General features: G+C 46.1%; 1 protein-coding gene across 1 annotated transcript in view; it reads left to right on the top strand.

The window, feature by feature from the left end:
- Nucleotides 1-15,347: 15,347 nt before the first annotated feature.
- The window catches only part of Cdcp1 (CUB domain containing protein 1), a 29,141-nt gene continuing 24,263 nt past the window's right edge, over nucleotides 15,348-20,225 (top strand). The window contains exons 1-2 of the mRNA XM_042054757.1: nucleotides 15,348-15,423; nucleotides 16,725-16,934. Of these exons, the coding sequence (XP_041910691.1) occupies nucleotides 15,348-15,423; nucleotides 16,725-16,934 (286 nt within the window). The remainder of the gene's footprint in view (nucleotides 15,424-16,724; nucleotides 16,935-20,225) is intronic.

Raw genomic sequence — 20,225 nt, 5'->3', positions numbered from 1 at the left:
AGATTAAAGGTGTGCGCCATGATCTCCCAAGCACAGGATTGCAGGTGTGCAGTGCCATGATAGACAGAGGTGACTGATTTGTGAGTCACCCTCGTCTTACCTTTTCCCAGCAGAACTCCTTCCCTAAATCCCACTGAGTCTCAAAGCATGTCAGGAAAGCTCTGGAAGCAGGAACATCTCCGGGTGGTTTTCTTGAGACAGCGTACAGTTTATTCCATTGCTTTAAGAACCATGGTGCTCTGTGTTGCTACTGGGGCTTCAGAAACACCGGGTTGAAGGGCTAGCCTGAAACGGAGCCATTGTGATGGAAATATGCAACTTCCCCATCCCTCCTGGTGCATAGACTTCTAGTCTCCTGCCAATGGGCGTTGTGCGTATTGTGTTATTGGTGGTGGATTTTTGAGACAGGATCTCACTATGTATGCCCTGGATGGCCTGGAACTCTTATGTCGCCCAGGCTGGCCTCAGACTTGCAGTGATCTTTCTAATCTGCCTCCCGAGTACTAGGCTTACAGATCTGTGACACATACTTAGTTGTGTCTGGGTGGGAGGAGGGACTGTTCTTTTTTGTTGTTCGTATTTAAGAATTTTAAAGCTGTTTAGAAACAGGGTTGGTTCACTCACAGGCCGTGTAAACAGTAGCCACCTCCTGAGATCACAGTGCAGATGAAGTTGCTACTGTCACTCAGAAGGTAGAGGCAGGAGACTGGGTGCAAGACCCTGTCTCAAGTCAAGGCAAAAATCTCTATTACATGGTGATGTCACAGCTGTCTCCACATAGGGTGCCAGGTATCTGTCACTCATGTTTGTGCTAACTTGGTAAATTTAACTTACATGCCGTGTATAAATACATAGCGTGGGTGACGTCAAAGATGAATACAGTGGTAAACAACGAGACAAGAACGGGTGTGCTAATTATATTCTGTCGTTAGATGTATAGAGTAGCATTTAATTTTCCGCCACAGCGATATTCCACGTTATACCGTCAGTTACTCCTGACATCATGTCCCTTGACTTCATCAAGAACCAGGTCCAGCCACAGCTCTGTACCTTCTAGGTTTGTGTTAATACCTTCAGTGACGTTTGCGCCACAGTGAAATGACTGCATTTTTTATAACGTATCCCACTAAGTGATGTGACCACAGTGCAAAATACGGGGCGGAAGGACTCAACCTCATTGTAGCCGGGAAGGCAACAGGCAGGGAAAGTATGGTGTCAGGAGCAGAAAGTGGATTGATCACATTTTCACCCATACCTAGGAACCAGAGGGACAGAGAACAGGGAGTGGGTCCAGGATATAAATCCTCAAAGCCTGTCCCCAAGTGAGGTACTTCCTCCAGCAAGGCTCCACCTCCTAGAGGTTCCATAAACTCTCCCAACAGCACCTTCAGCTGTGGACCAAGTGCTTAAATACATGAGCCTGTGAGGGACGTTTCTCATTCATAACATCACGGTCCTTCACCCCCGTCCACTGGCTGTTTGCTCTCTAATACGCTTCTCTTGTTACACCATGAACTGGTGTCCCTATGAGCCAGCCTCTTCTCATCCTCCTAGCAGGTGTCTAAGAAGAGTGCTTGAACGTGGTCTTCACTCTCTCAGTTCCCTAGCTCCTCCTGGGTGCTTTATTGTCCTTCATGGTCACACTTCGTGTGTCCTTCATCTTTCTGGACTGTTTCAGGGTATCATATGTATCGGGAGGTTGTGCTCAGGCCTGGGGCTCTAGTGGCTTGGAATTTCCATCCACGCACAGTTAGCTTTGCGCTGACACTCACAACGCCAAGTACACATCCTGGCTCACACATTTCTCTCTTTGGGAGGGGGGTCTGTATGTTTCTGCAGGTCCAGTTTGCATTTGTGCATATGTGTGGAGGTCTGAGGTCAGCCTCAGGTGTCATTCCTTAGGAGTCATTCACCTTGTTTTTGGAGACAGGATCTCTTACTGACTTGGAACTCACCAAGTAGGCAAGGTTGGCTAGCCAGCAAGTCCCAGGAATCTACACCCATCTCTGCCTCCCCAATGCTGGATTACAAGCATGTGCCACCATGCATACAAGGCTGGCATTTTATCTTCTGAGCTATTTCACTAGACATGGATATTTCTTTCTTGCTCTCAGAAAATGCAAAATGGAGGCTGTCCTATAGGCAGGGTTAAGGGAACCCAGGCCTCTTCCACTTTCTGGTTTTCCCATCTTTGGCATATGGCTTCCGTGTTCATCGGCTTCAAGCATCAGGAGGGATCTCGTCCACTGCCTAGCCATCTACCACGTCATAAAACCCTGGGACCAGGAGAGTGCCTCTGGCTCTTAGCACCATGTGCTCTTTTGGGGGGGCTGTGAACAGGAGAGGATAGGTCTAGCCATGAATGGCCATATCCATCTAAACAGGACTATTTATTTATATGGAGGTACACATACCAACCTATTGCAACCACGAAAACTCTGAAAACATGTGGTTCCAGAATAGCTTTCACACACTTGGCCCCAAGCCACCATGGCATGCACAGGCCAGGAGATGGGCCCCTGGACTTTTGGCGTATGGAGCAGGGAAAATCCTGACTCTGGGCAAACTGGTCTAACAGTCAGAGTGGAGAGCTGCTCTTCAGTAGCAGCCTCTGCATGCTGGAAGTCTGTCCTGCTGGAGACCTCAGGCCACAGAGGCTATCGTGGGAGGTTCAGCCTGAGGCATCTGGCCTGTCAACTGGACCATGGAGAGCAGAATTGATTCCCCTCAAGTCTAACTTAGGGAGTCAATGAGTTTATTGGGGTTACTTAGAGGAGCATAAAGACTCAGGCAGGTGCTTCACTGGAAAGCCCACCCCAGCATGGGAAATGGCTCATGAAAGCTGTATTCGTGGAACTCTCTCTGCAATCCTAGGGGCACTGAAGAGCTTCTCCAAGCAATGTTTACTGCTTTACAACCTTGGGGTGAGGGCTTGTGAACGTTGTGGCTTCCAGAGTTTCTGGAGCCTAGTACGATTTCTGGGTCTTCGCTCCAGGACAGAAGGTCTCACCTACATAGTAACTGAGCAACGTTGGGTTCAAATCATAACACCACTGCTTATCAGCTAGGTCAGCTGGACAGACAGCCTACCCTTAGACTGACCTGGGGTACAGCATAGGAATAGCAATACCTGGAAGCCGGCCAAGGTCCCATTGGGAGGGTATGTGTAAGACACTCACACTGCCCTGCTGACCTAGAGCAGATCCCTCCATTGCTCCAAATGGTGACAGCTTGTGAGATTCAGTGCTGCAGCATGGGCCTCAGCCCCACTGGAACTCACTTTGGGCATGAATGAGGGGAGGGCTCCTAGGGGAGATTCCTAGAAGTGAACTTATTCAATTAGATGCTCTCAGTTGTTTCCCATGACACTCAGAACACATTCGTAAACACTGTTAGTGTCTACTCACACATGAATTTCCTGTTAGCCAAGGAACTGACCAGGCAGGTTCTGTTTGGCTCAGTCAGCACACTCAGTCGCCCGGGACCGCAGCTCTCCATATGACCAAGTGCTACAGACCCAAACTGGGCTGAGCAAGCTGCAGGAGAAACCAGTGCTGGCTGTCCCTTGGAGCCCTGGCCTTTAATCCCTCCCTGCTGAGAGATGGGGTGTTAGTCCAGAACCAGCCTGGACTGCTGATGGTCTTATCAGACACTTCGGCCTTTGGGTGAAATTTCAGGAGCAAGCCCTTATCTTGTCAGAACAAGACGACGTGATTTATATAGTAAACAGTACTTGGGTCATCTTGCAGAAGCCAGCACAGGGGCTAGCAGTGTAGCTCAGAGGCGGGGCCCCTTGCCTAGCATGCCCGAAGACCTGGGTTCCAGCCTTTGATTTTTGTGGAATCTTTATGCTGTCAAGGGGTGGAAGTGTTGTAATTTAAAAAACAAAACAAAAACAAACAAACAAACAAAAAATACCCAGGACCGCGAGAGGGAAAGATGCCCTGCCACAGAGTTCACGTTTCCTGTGAAAAGGAAGAGAGGGGAAGGAGGCCGGCCTCTGGGGACAGGAGCAGCATAAGAGAAGAGAGAGTGAGAGAGAAAGAGAGAGGGGGGGAAGAGACAGAGAAACAGGCAGAGAGAGAGATGGGAGGTGGTCAGGGCCCTTTTAAAAGGGAACTTAGTGAATCTGCACAGGAGGCTCTCTTAGTGGCTACAGCTGAGGACATATCCTGTCAGAACCCGAAGGACAGGCCAGTACAGATGCCTGAATACTAACAAGAAGTTGTTTATTCAGGGTAGGGTCTCTTGTAGCTGAAGTTGGTCTTAAATTCTCTTTGTAGCCAAAAATGACCTTGAATTTTGGATCATCCTGCCTCTGCTTCCCAAATGCTAAGATGGCAGACATGTACTTTGTGCAGTTCTGGAGACTGAACTCTTGGCTTCGTGAATGTTAGGTCAGCACTCTCCCAACTGATCTGTATCCCCAGCTCCTTTAGCTGAGTCTTGAATTAACATCTTCTAGACTCAGATCTCTGCTCTGTTGCTGCTCCTTCCAGCAGTGAGCCAGGGAAACTGGGGGAAGTGTGTCCCATTGGAACCTTCCAACTCTAAGTAGGCACCTTATCCTTGCCCAGTGCCTGGAGATTAGAAACAACCTCCAGGTCCATTATTCGAAGGGAAATAGTTGGATTCTTTAGGAGGGGGCTGCTTGTTCGTCCTGGCTGCCCAGAACCAAAATAACAATACAGAAACTATTAAATCACTGCTTGGCCCATTAGCTCTGGCTTCTTATTGGCTAACTCTTATATATTAATTTAACCCATTTCTATTAATCTGTGTATGGCTACATGGCTGTGGCTTACCAGCTAAAGTTCCAGTGTCTGTGTCCGGTTGGGCTACATGGTGTCTCCCTGATTTCGTCTCTTTTCTGCCAGGATTCAGTTTAGTTTTTCCCACTTAGCTAAGTTCTGCCCTGCTATAGGTCCAAAGAAGTTTCTTTAATTAATGGTAATCACAACATACAGAGGGGAATCCCACATCACCTCCCCCTTACTGTTTAAATAAAAAAGGAAGTTTTTAACTTTAACATAGTAAAATTATATATAACAAAATAGGTATCAAGCAAGAATTACAGTTACAATATTTATATCTACTTTATCTCTTATCATAACTAAGGAAAACTATATTATTACTATCTACTCTTCAACTCCATCAAAGACTACAGAAGGATATAATATTACCTAAGTAAACAGGAAGTACATTGTAAGCAACTTCCAAAACTCTAGAATTGACAGGGACATCTTGCTGCCTGAATAGTCACCCAAAGTTCTTCTGTACTGTTGGGGCATCCAGCTTGAGCCTAAAGGCCCATAGTATCTGGCAGACTTTTCCATGAAGCAGGAAATTTTAAAGACAGGTTCGCCTACATTGGCAGTTTGTCAGTCACTTTCTTCTGTGTCCTGTAGAATGTCTTACAGACTCTTTCATGAAGCAGGAACCCCAAAGGATCATCTCACCTTTAGGCAAGTTTAGCAGTCATTTCTCTGTGGGTCCTGCATGTCCAGTTCATCAAGCAGTCCAGGCAAGAGCAGTTTCTTGCTCAAATGGCTAACCAACTCTATAAGGAGCCTCTTCGATGCCTGTCTTCCTCTTGAAGTAACTGGTGCTGCCAGGAGCATACGTGTCTCTGTCATGAAAAGTCCTAACTTCTTAAAACATTTTAAATGCCATATTCTGTAGTCTTTGAAAAGTTTGAAGAATACCTATCCATCTGAAATACATCTCTGTACATCTAGAAAATCTAATATGACTACAAGCTTGACTATTATAGATGATTATCTATTAACATATCTTTCTTAATTATACATTACATTTTTAAATGATCTGCACAAACACAATACCTTAATCAAGATCAGAAATACATATACACAGTATAACAAAATTGGCCTTAACTTTGTATCAATAGACCCAGATCCATAACGATGCCAATCTCTACAGCAGGATTCTGCTCTGCTATACCCAGTGCAGTGCCAGGCAGCCTTACAAAGAATGAGGTGCCACTGTGTAAATGCTGTGGAGCAATGCCCAGGTAGGAAACAAAGGTCTAAAAACAAGCTATGGCATGCAGCCTCTGGCAGCAGAAAACAAATGGGGGGGGGGGTGGGTGTGCAAACACTCTGCTGATGAACACTCTGCTGATGAGCTCAGTAAGATCGCGCCTGGCTGCCACTGGTTGCCTCTGGGACAAGAAGCAGATACAAGCATGAGATGTTTGGTGGCCAATCCTTCCCCTTATGCTTCATGTTTTATTTTTCTAAATGTAAAAGATGTTTTTGTTGTTGTTGTTATTTTAACTCTACTGAGAAACCAAGCCATAAAATTCGCCAATGTCAATGCGTTGTTTGTCCAGGTCCTGCTGAGTATGTGTTATCTTGAAACCCACCCCCACCCCAAAGTTCTTCCTGACCCCTTTACAGTCAGTTCTGTCTAGCAACCACTGACTGGTCTTTTATTACCAGGGTTTCACCTCTAATACAACAACAAAGTTGAGATGGGGTCTCATGTAGCCTAGTAGTCAAGGCTGGCCTTGAACTCCTGTCTCCACTTTCCAAGTGCTGGGATTACAGGTGTGAGCCACCACATCTAGCTAAAATATTCTTAAATTAAAAAAATTCAAAACTGAGGGTCAGTAGCAGTAAGTAGCTTTGTCACATTAAAATGAATTTCTGAAGTATATAGCCTTATCTTCAAAACAGTCTGAGATTGCTTTCTGCAAAAAAATTGTTTGTAGAGTGCAGGGGTAGAGGCAGAGGCAGGCGGGTCTCTGTGAGTTTAGAGCCAGCTTGGTCTACCCATCAAGTTACAGGTCAGCCAGGGCTATACAGAGAGATCTTGTCTCAAAAAAATAAAACAAGCCAGGCAGTGATGGTGCACGTCTTTAATCCCAGCAACACTCAGGAGGCAGAAGCAGGCAGATCTCTGTGAATTAGAGGTCAGCCTGATCTACAAAACAAATTCCAAGACAGTTTAGGCAGAGAAACCCTGTCTCAAAAAAACCTACCTACATACATATATACATACAATTTGGTTGTGGCGCCCAGTAGTATATAATTATAATGCAATGCCTATAATTCCAGCCCTCTTGAGGCAGAAAGGAGGATCCAGAGTCAAGGACAGCCTGAACAACATAGACCCTGTCTCAAAACATGAACTAATAAGCAAAAAACAATTTGCTTGTGTATAAAGGATAGAGTATTACATTTACTAGGAATTGAGAAAGGATGGCCAGTCCTGGAGCAATTTCCCCTAAAGAACAACTTTATGAATATCATTTGGTTTTGGTTTTAGCTTTTATATGCTTTTATAAGGCCTAGCACTAAGCCAATTCAGTGAGTTTGATCTTGCTAGGAATGTCTTGAAAAGATCTAGCCCAGCCCCAGGTCATTGTGGTAACAAGGTCCATTCAGCCTACAGACCAGAGGTTCTCTTGTGTGCTCTGGCCTCTTGCCTCCCACAAATACATAAACTGGTGATGAGGGGTGGGGGCGGGGTATGGGGTGTGGTTAGGGACTATTGATGTGTTTTAGAAAGAATGTCAGGATTGCAAATTACCTAATAGAGCTTGCACTGTCTGTTCAACAAGTATAGCTCTTCCCTGTTGTGCCTTTTGTATTGGCCCTTGCGACCCTGCCCAGTGTGGTGTACAGTAAAAGATACATGTTCAAGGGTAACCATTCTCGGGTGGAGAGTTGGCGCAGCAGTTAAAAGCATGTACTACTCTTTTAGGTGACCTGAGTTCAATTCCCAGCACCCACAGCAGGCAGCTTACAACTGCCCATAACTATCTCCAGGGGACAGATATCTTCTGGACTCCTCAAGCACCTGTACCCATACACACATGCCTATACACACACATACTTGCTCATACACACACATACATGCACATATATAAAACAGAAGAGGAAGACAAGGTATTCTGCTTCCTGAGGCCTATAGGAAACCATTTGTAAGACCCTGAGACTAACCGTAGAATAGCTCTGTTACTGGTCACCAGTAGCCCTAAAGTGTTTTGGTGTTTAAAAGACTTATCTTCTGTTAGGTTTGATGGCCCAACGTTCAGCCACATATAAAGTAAACCAAGTTCAGGGTCAGCTTGAGTTGATCACAAGACTCTGTTCAAAAAAAAAAAAAGAAAAGAAAAGAAAAGAAAGAAAAAAACACAAGGAGAAAAGGAGGGGGAACAGGAAACAAGAAGCCTCTAAACACCTAAGCAGGTAGGGAAGGGACTCTTCTATAGATTCTCTGACCTGCCCCATCCCACGTTCACTTTTAAATAATAACTTAGAGGCCTAATATTAGTTACAAAATGCCTGGGTGAACAGCTCAGACTTGTTACTAACTAGCTCTTACTTTTAAATTCATACTTTTCTATCAATCTATGTTTTGCCCCATGTCTCATGGCTTTATCTGTGCTCTAATAAATCTTGTTCCTCAGGCATCTGCCTGACATGTCCTTCTCCTCTCTGTATCTCCATTTGGTTTCCCCACCTAGCTATAGTCTGCCTGGTTACAGGACCAACTCAGCTTTTATTATCAACCAATGAGAGCAACATATTCACGGAAGGGTTATCCCACGGCACACTTCAGGTGTGTTTGCCACACCATCCCTGTGTATCAAACAACTGACCGAGTTGTCTTAGTCTGCTTGACATTGTGATTTTCAGTGACTTTGATGACCTGCACTTTTGAGGTGTGACAGAACAAATCTTTCTAACATCTCTTGGAACGTTGCAATGACTTGAAGTTGCCCTGTAACATTGGAGCCTGTCATCAGGAATTACGTCCTCCAGTGGTCAGAAACCGAGCTGTTTGTTGTTTAACCTGTAGTCCCCATGTTGCTGGTCCTTTTATCACATGGTTTTTTTAACTTCAGCTATCCTCTTTGATCTCTCTTCTCCACCCGATGTGGTTTGATTCCATCTGGAGTCTTGGTGATGTCTTGTCTGGGCTGTGTGTCCATTTGTTGCAGACTCATTCAGCCCTCGTCACAGGATACCATTCAGTCACCATAGTATGCGCCCTGTGTCCTTGGCAATGAATACTACAGAAGGGTCTGGGTGACCCCACACAAAGCTGTCGACACTTTGGGAGATGAATTAAATCACAAGCCCTTTCGCCGCTGGCCTCTAGTACTGCTTTAGGAAGATGGTTCAGTAACTTTGTAAGGTTAGATAATTTACATCATTGAGTATCATTTCCTTTGCTAAGAGTTCAGGAACGAAGAGAGGAATACATAGATACCCCTGACAGTCTTCATTAGCTGTCTCTCTGAGCTGGATTGAGTGGGCTTACACAATGGGATCTTAACATCACTTACAGAACTTTATCTTTTTATCCCCTATTGTTGCTCTGAGGGTTATGGAAATAGTAGGTTATTTTAGAGACAGATGTGAGTCTGTGTTCTGAGAAGATAGGACTGTGGGTCTCTTTAGGCACATCGTGTCCCTTAAGCCCGAGGTTGTCAAATGTGATTCTTGGATGCTGAGATGACTTGACATAGTCATTTAACCTGCGGTCCCCATGTTCCTGGTCCTATTATCAAACTTTTTAAAAAACTTAAGTTATCCCTCTGATCTCTCTTCTCCACCTGGTGTGGTTTGATTCCATCTGGACTTTTAAGGAGAATGAGAGGCTGCTCTCCCCAGGCGGCCCCTGGGAATAAGGTGAGGGATCAGGGCAGGGTGATTAGTATGGTTTGTCAGGTCCGGCTGGACCCCACCCAAAGTGGCTTCATAGTCCAAATACCCAGGATAGATGGGGGTCTCTGATCTTGGAAGAAGCATTTCCTGCCAGGCCACATTAGAGGCCGGACTGAGTGTTTATCACTCCATCTTAAAAACAAGAAGAGAGAGAAACTATTGACTGGGAACTAGGGATATTTTCCTATCCTCAGAAGTGTTTCATGCTGCCTTGACTTACCATGTTAGTGAGAACAAACCATTCTCATCAGAAAGTTCCTGGCTGTGTGATGGAATCCCTAGTGCAGAATTAGACCCATGAGTTCTCCCAGCATGCCCTGGGCTCCTGTATCAGACCTCTCTGGCATTGACCTGGCCTTGCCTCTTCTTAGTCATAGAGGAGATACTTCCTTGACTTGTCTGAGCCTCCATCCTCAGGCTGGAGACTGACCAGACAGTCACTCCCTCCCAGAGCAGGTTCTGTTAGAATGGGTCGTGTTGGTGGTAACCCCAGCTCTTGGCTTCCCAATGATGGCAGCAGCACCCCTTTGCTAGGTAGCTTGGCAGCATGCAGAGGGCATCTCATCTGTGGTTCCTGAGTAGGGTAGGTAGGCCAATCCAGTTGTATTGGTAGGCTCAACACAGTGGGAAGTCAACACAGTGGGAAGTGAGGTCATGTCTCAGAGTCCCAAGGGGTACTGGAGTCACAGGTATGAGAAAACCTTTACAGCCGGTGAAGAGCAGGAAGGCTGGCAGAATGTGAGGTTTGGCTTGCACTTGGCACAGCCCCAGAATGAGAGTGTGCTAGGAGTTGTCCTGAAGGTGCTATCCTGGCCTCTACCAGGCCCCACTAGCCTGGGCTCTGGGCTTAGGCAAGCTGGTGGTGATGGATTATACTGGACTATACTGGACACCGCTCCCTAGTACCCCTCACCCACACTGGCAGTGAAAGACTCCCTTGTAAACATGGAAATATTGATTGACTCCTAAGTGCTTTATGAATACCTAACTTATTCAGACCTCAAAACGGTTCCCTTTTTATCCCTAAACAGTTTGCCCAAGCAGACACAGCAGACAACAGTAGAGCAACCCAATTCTAAATCTCTTCACCCCAACACACAGCTGGGAAGACATTCTGGTCCCAACAAGTGAAGCCCAAACTCCATGGCCAGCACCATGCACTCCCTAGACAATAACTGGTAGCTAACTCTTAGTATCTTCAGAGCATTTTGAACTTTCTTGGTGGCCTCAGCTTACTGACTCCAATGAGATCTGATAGCTAAGATCACACTGAATCATCCCTCAGTGCAGGGGATGAAGGAGGGAGAAGTCACTGATATGGTGTGAAGAGGAGTGTTCTTTTCTGGTGCCGCTCCCCTGGGCCCTCCTAGTGTGAGCCTCTCATCCTATGAGCAAGCTACCAGCTAGCGAGGTGTGTTTCGCACACCCAGTCCTAGAAGCAAATCACTCACATACCTGGTATTCAACCAAGAAACTTGGACCTGAGGCATGGAAGCAGGAAACACTAGCTGGTGAACCCGCTGGGTGAAGAGGTTGCTCCAAAAAGTGGGGTCTTCTGTCTAGAGAGGGTAGCGTCTTCCAGGGTGGCATCCATCAGCAATACCCTCTCATGTACTGGCGACTCCCACACAAGCCATGACTGATCACCCGTGCTGATTCACATTTAACACGCCATGTCTGTCTCCCTTGATATTCTGGGTATTCCTCCAGAGCTCCAGGCCTGAGGGTGCCCAGGCTTAGCCTTGTCCCTGGTTGGGCGCTGCCCAGTGCATCGTGATTGGATAGAGAAAGTGAATGTGAGCCAAGCCCCAGAGGAAACCACACCAAGCGTGAAGGCAACGAGTTCTGACACATCTGAAAGTGTTTAAATTGTGTGTGCCTGTCAGTCTTAGAAACTGTCTGACAAATATGGGAGGAAATGGCACCCTAGCGTTTAAATCCCCGTCGTAGAGAATTGAAATGGGACAGGACATCAGGGGAAAGGAATAATTGTGAAGTATCCTGTGGTATGTGAATAATGAGCAATGAGTAGGAACATCAGGAATTCCCACCTGAGAGGCACAGGCAAGGTGGGCTGAGTGAAGATCTCCTAATAAGGAGAATTAGGACAGCAGGGAGCTAAGGAGCTGTGACTCAGGAGCTGATCTGGGGCCTCAGAAGCTTCCCCAGGGCCCCACACCTATTCCCAAGAAGGCTGACTTGGATTTCTTTCAGCCCAGAAGACCTCAAAATCGCAACAGTATTGGGAGTGTCTTCTGTATTTCTCTGGACTAGCTAGGGTCACAAACCTGAACTTTCCACCAATGAAGTATAAAATCCTTACAGAGATGAAAGAAACGCAGAAGAAGAAAATTTTCCTCCCTCTCCTCCAAACTGCGGTTCTTCTGTCAAGGGCTCTGGTGTGCCAGGCGCAACAGAGGAGTGGGCAGGAAAGGCTGAGGTTTCACTTCCCAGGGTTGGTTTTTCCAATTTCAAGGTATGATAAATGGTTTGAGTGGGTGCAAGGAAAAAGCCGTGTAAACAAAGCGTTCTCAAATTCCACGTGTCTGTGACCAAATGAGCTCCTGATTTATTTTGTGCAAGCAGTACTGTTCCCATGATCCCTCATTATAGCGAAGTAATGGCCTCTAGAACGTTGACGTGGGAATAGGGAGCCCTGGGCGGAACCCTTACCTTCTCGTTTCCTCTCTGCCCTTTCTGTTGTCCTACACATCATTCGGAGTGAGGAGGGCAGATACACATGGCAGCCATGAGAGTGGAGAGTCCTTGCTTGTGACCCTGGAAATCAACCTGTGAATTAAACTCCCCACTCCTGCAGCAAATGTACGTGGGAAATGGCTATGCTGAACACAAGTCTGTAACTCAGTATCGCTAGGGTCACTGAAGGATAATGAATTGGTTGCCGTTCCCACTGCTGAAACACCTGAGAAAACAATTTAAGGGAAGAAAGATTTATTTTGTCTCACAGTCCCAGAGGGTCAGGCCATGGCTGTTTGGCTTTGTGTATTTGGGCGGACCATCACATGCTTGGCCCTGTGTGTTTGGGCGGACCATCACATGCTTGGCCCTGTGTGTTTGGGCGGACCATCACAGCAGCAGAAGGATGTGGTGATGGTTTCTTCACTTCATGGTGGACAGGGAGCACATGGACATAGGAAGGGGCCAGGGACAATACACTCTCACTTCCTCCAGCTAGGTCCTACTTAAAGTTTCCAAAACAGTATCCCTCAGGGACCAAGCCACATACACCTTTGAGAATGTTCCATATTCAAACTGTAACAAAAACACAGTTGTCGGGCAGTACAATGTACCAGAGTGTTGCTTGTTTCGTTCCCAACTGCTCAGCCCTGAAATAATCACACAGAAACTGTATTAATTAAGTCACTGCTTAGCCCATTAGCTCTAACTTCTCCTTGGTTAACTCTTACATCTTAATTTAACCCATTTCTAGTAATCTGTGTATCACCACATGGCTGTGGCTTACCTTCAAGATTCTAACCAGCATTTGTCTTTGGCAGGGCTACATGGCTTCTCCCTGACTCCGCCTCCTTTCTCCCAGCATTCAGTTTAGTTCCCCTCCCCCCAGCTCTGTCCCCCTATAGCTCTGCTATAGGCCCAAAGCAGTTCCTTTATTAACCAATGATGTTCACTGCATACAGAGGGGAATCCCACATCACCAGAGAGGGCAACTCAGTTGGGTGGTGGTCTGTTGGGAGTCAGATCATAATGAATTCGTGGGAAAATCTGAGTTGTTTAGACCCATAATAGAAATATGCTTAGTGAATCACTGCTATGCTGTCCTTAAATGGGAGTAGTCAGCTCCTCACGTGGAAAAGTAAGTAACTAAAAGTGAATCTCAAAGTGCTAGAAAATAAAACAAACAAACAAATTTTTAGATCAAGGTCTCACTGTTTAACCCTGGTTGGCCTGAGCTTGCTATGTAGACCAGGCTGGCCTTGAGCTCACAGAGATCAGCCTGCCTCTGTCTCCCAAGTGCTGGGATTATAGACATGTGCTACCATGCCTGGCCAGTCAGTAAATTATTTGCACCAAGTATGGCCCTTGGAACATATTACAAACCCAGGAAATGCTTGTTGAATAAATATCTGATTTCAAAGATTCTAAAAATCCTAAATTTCTAAAAGACATCACGTGTTTTTCTTTGGCTGTTGTTAATAACAGAATGCATGGTAATTGCCAAAATTACTTAGGGTCCTGGTTTGCTCGCAAACAGGAACTACCTGAGAGGAAGATTTTGGTGAACTCTGCTTTGGTCTTCTGAATCTAATTTAAAGAGATTTGAAATGTTTATGCACACACTGAAAGAAGGTAACCCCCACAAAACAATAAGTGTTTTCTAGATGTATTTGTGACTTTTTATGAACACTTATTTTTATGTATCAACGTATAACAGTTGAACTCATTTTTAATGTATTAAGGTATATAATATTTGAACTCATTTTTTAACATATTAATCTGTAACATAAAATGCCATCACATCTTGGGGACAGACCAATAATTATTAGCGTCTGTACAACACAGGCCAACACTACCATAGTCAAGACCTGCAGCAGTTTCTGCATCCTTCAGAGTTTCTTGGGCCTCTTGGTACCCTCCCTCTCCGCTATGCCAGCTCCGCAACTGCTGATCTAGCTGTATCTAATAATAAAAATAATACTAATGGCAGACTGTGGTGGCCACGCCTTTAATCCCAGCACTCTGGAGGCAGAGGCAGGCGGATCTCTGTGTTCTGGCCAGCCTGGTCTACAGAGCAAGTTCCAGGACAGCCAGGGCTACACAGAGAAACCCCATCTTGAAATACAGAAAGAAAGAAAGAAAGAGAGAGAGAGAGAGAGAGAGAGAGAGAGAGAGAGAGAGAGAGAAAGAAAACAAACGATACTAACTAACAGTAATAACTATTTTCAATTACGCCTTGGCTGAAAGATGAAAAAAGAGGAAATTGGTAGCATCGCAACCTGATTGCCCTTGATGTTGAATTAGCTTGACTTGGCCACCCAGGGTTGGAGGCTATTGTGAAGGGCGGACCAAACCTAGAGAGAGGATTCACTGAAAGCCTTTTATAGTCAGTGTAGAAGACATATTTACAACTACCAAAACAACACAAGGACTGTGATATCACAACTCAGATATAAAACTGACCACCACAGTTCTAAATGTGAATCAGTTTGATCTGATGTCATAAAGAGTTCCTTGGATTCTGAGTCTGTTTTGGAAGGTTCAAATGTCACATTATTTCAGGACAAAGCATTTGAGAAAACACATTCCTATCTCAGAAAAACAGAAACTCGCTCTCTCTCTCTCTCTCTCTCTCTCTCTCTCTCTCTGTCATGTGTGTGTGTGTGTGTGTGTGTACACCCCTGGTTCCCCAAGGAAGATTTATTGGCCCTTACTGCAGTAAGGTAGTGGTCATAATATTTGTGAGCGATTAAATGCAAGAAAAGATAAGACCGTGAGGTCTGTACCTATACATAAAATTATTTGAGGGCTTGTCTGGTTTTTTTCTCTGTGTCCGGTGGGCACCTGGTGCCAGCTGGGTCCTGAGGCTATGGCTGCACAAGATGGTGAATTCTGCTGTCCTCCTGTGGGAGCTTTCCTGCTGGTAGCAAGAGGAGGCACCTGGGGCAGATGGCGGGTGCCCTCGGGCTGGAGACTAGAGCCAGAGGAACAGAGAGAGCCCAGGACCAGCTGGGTGAGGCAGGAGGTGGGCTGCCGAAGGTTGATCAGAGAAGGCTGCTGTATGTGAATGGGATTCTATTAGTTACTTTTCAGTTGTTACGACCAAACACCTGGCGTGAAGTATCTTGAGGAAGGAAGAGGAATTGAATAAGAGCTATATATGGCCCACCATGGTAGGGAAGGCATGACAGCAAGAGCATAAAGTAGCTGGTTATGTTGATCCTCCTGCCTCAGCTTACTAAGGAGCTGAGATAAGGCTGTGCCAGCATGTTTTGCCTCTAATTTTAGCAAATGTCCAGTCCCCTGTGGTACAATTGTATGCTCTTGGCCCGTAAAGCGTTTGTGGAAAGCGGCAGCTGCATCAGGTCTTTGCAAACGAGTGTTCCAGCAGATATATGGTGTCTGCCAAGGACTCTATCCCCCACTGCTGCTGCCCCTGCTGCAATGGCAGTCACAAGGAAAAGAGACAGGACAGTGCCCCTCTGCTTGTCGTTAATGCTGCATGTGTAGGGATCTGAAAACACGCTACCTAGGAGATCAGCAGTGTGGCTTTTATTTTTTATTAGAGTTAACAGCCCAGGGGTTGGAGAGATGGCTCAGAGATTAAGAGCATTGGCTGTCCTTCCAGAGGATCTGGGTTCAATTCCCAGCACCTGATGTGGGATTCCTCTCTGTATGCTATGAATATGTTTTATTACCATTGGTTAATAAAGAAGCTGTTTTGGCCAATGGCTTAACGGAGTAAAGCCAGGCAGGAAATACGAACAGAGAGATATAAAGAGAGAGTAGGCGGAGTCAAGGGGACACCATGTAGCTGCCGAAGGAGACAGATGCCAGAACCTTACCCGGAAAGCCATAGCCTTGTGGCAATACACAGAATAACAGAAATGGGTTAATTGAAGATACAAGAGCTAGCTAGAAAGACACCTAAGCTATTGGCAAAACAATGTTGTAATTAATATAGCTTCTGTGTGATTATTCACGTCTGGGTAGCCAGGAAATGAACAAGCAGTCTCCTTCTACAAGCACCCACATGGCAGCTAACAACTGTCTGTAACTCCAAGTCCAGGGACTCCAACAGCCTCACACAGATGTACGTGCAGGCAAAACACCAATGCACAGAAAATAAAAATAATTTTTAAAAAAGCTAACAGCCCAAACAAGAGGTGGTATTCCTACCCAGACAGCAGGGCCAGGATCTTTGCCATCGGGAAAGTCATCTCTGACACTTCATGCTGTCCCCTACCCAGGCCAGGGGACCACGGTAAGTAACAGACCTTATACCTCATGCTGATGTTTTGCTCTTATTCCTGCTTCTTCCTTCAGAAGCATCGGAGATTGCTCTGCCCCAAGGAAGTGGCATTACAGTCCACATCAGGCTGGTGAGCCCAGCCCTGCCTGTGAAACCCTGCTCCATAATCGTGTCTAGACAGTATGTGACTGAGTTGCATGTCAAACCTGGAGATAAAAAGTCTTTTACCTTCAGCTGCAACAATCCGGAGAAGTACTTTATCTTGGAGATTGAGAAGAGTATCGGTGAGTTAGCCCTCACGAGCTGCTGCCTCGGTCCCTGCCCCTGCTGCTCTTTCACAGGCTGTGCCAGGCTCTGGTGCTGGAGAGAGGTTCACTCGAAAGTCTCAGCTCTCCAGCCTGACTCTTACGTGGCCGTTCATAGGCTCATGCGCTTCCCATGGGCTCACAGTTAATCTTCAAGAGAACCCGGACAGACCAGAGTGGAGCTGGTCTGAACTAGCACATGAGGAGCAGAGTAGGCAAGAGGCTGTGGCTTTCTTTCTTTCTTTCTTTCTGGCTTTTTGAGGCAGGGTCTTTCATACCCTTAGCTGTCCTGGAGCTCACTCTGTAGAGCAGGCTAGCCTGAAACTCAGAGATCCACCTGCCTTTGCCTCCCAAGTGCTGGGAGTAAAGATGTGCACCACAACACCCAACTTTAATCATTTTTTCTTAACCACTTGGCCACACCGTCTCACAGAGCACAGGAGAGACCCACAAGCCTCACGTCTGTAGGTCTGTGAGGCTCTGGTTCATGTGCTCGAAAGATCTAAAACACAAGGGTCTCACCATAGGACGTTTTTGATGTAAAACACAATACCTGAAGTTGGGTATTTAAAAGCTCAAGGGTGTATTTTTCTCACAGTTTTGGAGACTGGCAAGCCCAAGGTAAAGGCACAGAAGGTGGTATCCTTTCCACTTGAGCCTTTTTGTAAAGGCCCTAATGCCGTCCACCTCTTGACTTAATTCCCTCCTATTGGCACCATCTCTTGGTGTTGCCATGCTAGGAATTGGGTTTTTAACCTGTGGATCTTAGAGAGTGCACAAACATCCAAACTGCAGCCAAATGGAAGACAGACAATTAGATGGCCATAGAGTTAAGTGTGATGTCCTAGGCTTTCTGTTCTGTTCATCTCTACTGCCCTTTCTGGTGTTACCATTTTAAAAGCATGTGTTACTTTATAACCAAATAAGCCAACAATGTGACCTTAATTTTGAAAAAGGGCTAAGGAGCGTTTGAGTACATTTAGTCATTCAGTATTAGGATGCCCAAATCATGCAATGGGTAGTGAAAATGCATGCTTCCAACTTATCAAGGTGATGATAACAAAGTATCAGTTCTAAAAGTAACAGATACAGGCCTGGGATTGGATCCAGCAGTGTGCCAGCTCCTCTTTTCCTTTCCCAACAAACATCTGAAAGCTTTAGTGGAGTCTGAGATCCTTGTACTCATTCTAGAGCAGTTCCATGAAGATTTGTGAGGTAGAGACCTGCTGGGAAGAATGAGCTAAGACTCACTTCCGAGTGACATGTCCCCCTCTAGAGAGGAAGTATTTGGCTTACTTGAGTTTTTGCACTGAGCAGAACACAGGAGGTTTATAGCCAGGCCTGTCACTGAACCGCTTCCATTTCTGTGGCTAAGATTTTTGGTGACAAAGGACAGTCGCATTCATGTGCTACTCTCTGTGTTGTGTCTAGCGACCCAGCTGAGCCTAGAGACTGGGTTTCTTGACAAAGTTCTTGATATAGAATCAAACCAGACACTGTTGAGTAGTCCAGGCTATGAGTAAGTCCAGCGCTGCAGGTCTCAGAGCTGTGCCTTGGTAGGGACTAAGATCCCACAGTGGAGAGAACTAGCTGCTGCCCTGACTCTGGGATGGCTCCGTGGGTAAAGACGCTTGCTACCAAGTCTGATGACCTGAGTTTGATCCCTAGAACCCACAGGGTAAAGGAGAGAATTAATTCCTATAAGTTGTCTTCTGACTTATATGCACAACAGCACACACACACACACACACACACACACACACACACACACACGTGGGAAGCTAAAAGCTGCTCCGTGCACACAGTGAAGTTTCTATGAGCTCCTAAAATAGCTATGATCTTTATCAACACACAGTCTAATTTTAGCAACATTAATCACCATTTTATCTGATCCCGTTTTATTGGTTTGGCTGGGCAGTGCCCTGACATGAATGCAGGTTGACCACAGACAGCAGAGCTTCAGTGCTGGGCCAGCTGCATCTGCAAGTGGCCAAACACGAGTCATCCAAACTCCAGGGCTGCTTCGCAATAATGAGAGGTTTGATGTGGATGATCTCAGAGGTCTTAGACTGCTCTTGAGTTCTCCTAATTCTATTTGGAGTTGACTCTGTGTGTGTGTGTGTGTGTGTGTGTGTGTGTGTGTACGTGTGTGTGTGTACGTGTGTGTGTGTGTGTACGTGTGTGTGTGTGTACGTGTGTGTGTATGTGAGTACGTGTGTGTAGGCACATCCATGTCCATGCATCCAAAAACCAGAGAGCGATGTCCATTGTCTTCCTCTACTGCCCTCCACTGTGTTTTTGAGACCAGATCTCTCACTGAACCCCAGAACTCAGCAGTTAGCTAGGTTAGCTGGCCGTCAAGACCCCAGAATCTTCCTGTCTCTGCCTCCCAGCTCTGTGACTGCAGGCGTGCATTGCCCCACCCTGCTGTTGTATGTGGGTAAGAGGTACATGCACCTTGATATGCAGGCACACAGACCCACGCATGCACCTGCAGAGGCCAGAACACTGGGTGTCTTTCTCCATTGTTCTTACTGCCTTGAAACAGGGCTTTTTTTTTCTTCCTTTTTCCCCCCTTCAGTTTTTGAGGCAGGGTTTCTCTGTGTCGCTTTCGAGGCTGTCCTAGAACTCAGTCTGTACGCCAGGCTGGCCTCGAACTCACAGAGATCTGCTTGCATCTGCCTCCCAGAGTGCTGGGATTAAAGGAGTGCACCACCACCACCACAGGTGTTGTGATTAAAGGCATGCACTACTACTGCCTGGCCAATCTCACTGATCTTTTAAAAGTTTGGATCCGGGGGCTGGAGAGATGGCTCGGAGGTTAAGAACACTGACTATTCTTCTAGAGGTTCTGAGTTCAATTCCCAGCAACCACATGGTGACTCACAACCTTCTATAATGAGATCTGGTGCCCTCTTCTGCCCTTCAGGCAATCATACAGTACAGAACACTGTAAATAATAATAAACCTTTAAAAAAATATTTTTTGCCCCTCAATGCTGGGGTTACAAGAATTGCACCGCCATGCCCAGGTTTTTATGGGGTGATGGGGACTTGAACTCAGCTCCTCATGCTCACATTACAAGCACTTTCGCTAACCCCAACAACAGCACTTTCAAAAACCCAAGGGGAGCACAAGTAATGACCCACGAATTCTTTTTTTTTTTTTTTTTTTTTTTGGTTTTTCAAGACAGGGTTTCCCTGTAGTTTCTAGAGCCTGTCCTGGAACTAGTTCTTGTAGACCAGGCTGGCCTCGAACTCAGAGATCCGC

The sequence above is a fragment of the Arvicola amphibius genome, chromosome 3, assembly GCF_903992535.2.
Source record: "Arvicola amphibius chromosome 3, mArvAmp1.2, whole genome shotgun sequence".
NCBI lineage: Eukaryota > Metazoa > Chordata > Mammalia > Rodentia > Cricetidae > Arvicola > Arvicola amphibius.
The sequence above is the reverse complement of the archived record's forward strand: the minus strand, read 5'-3'. Positions and strand labels throughout refer to the sequence as shown.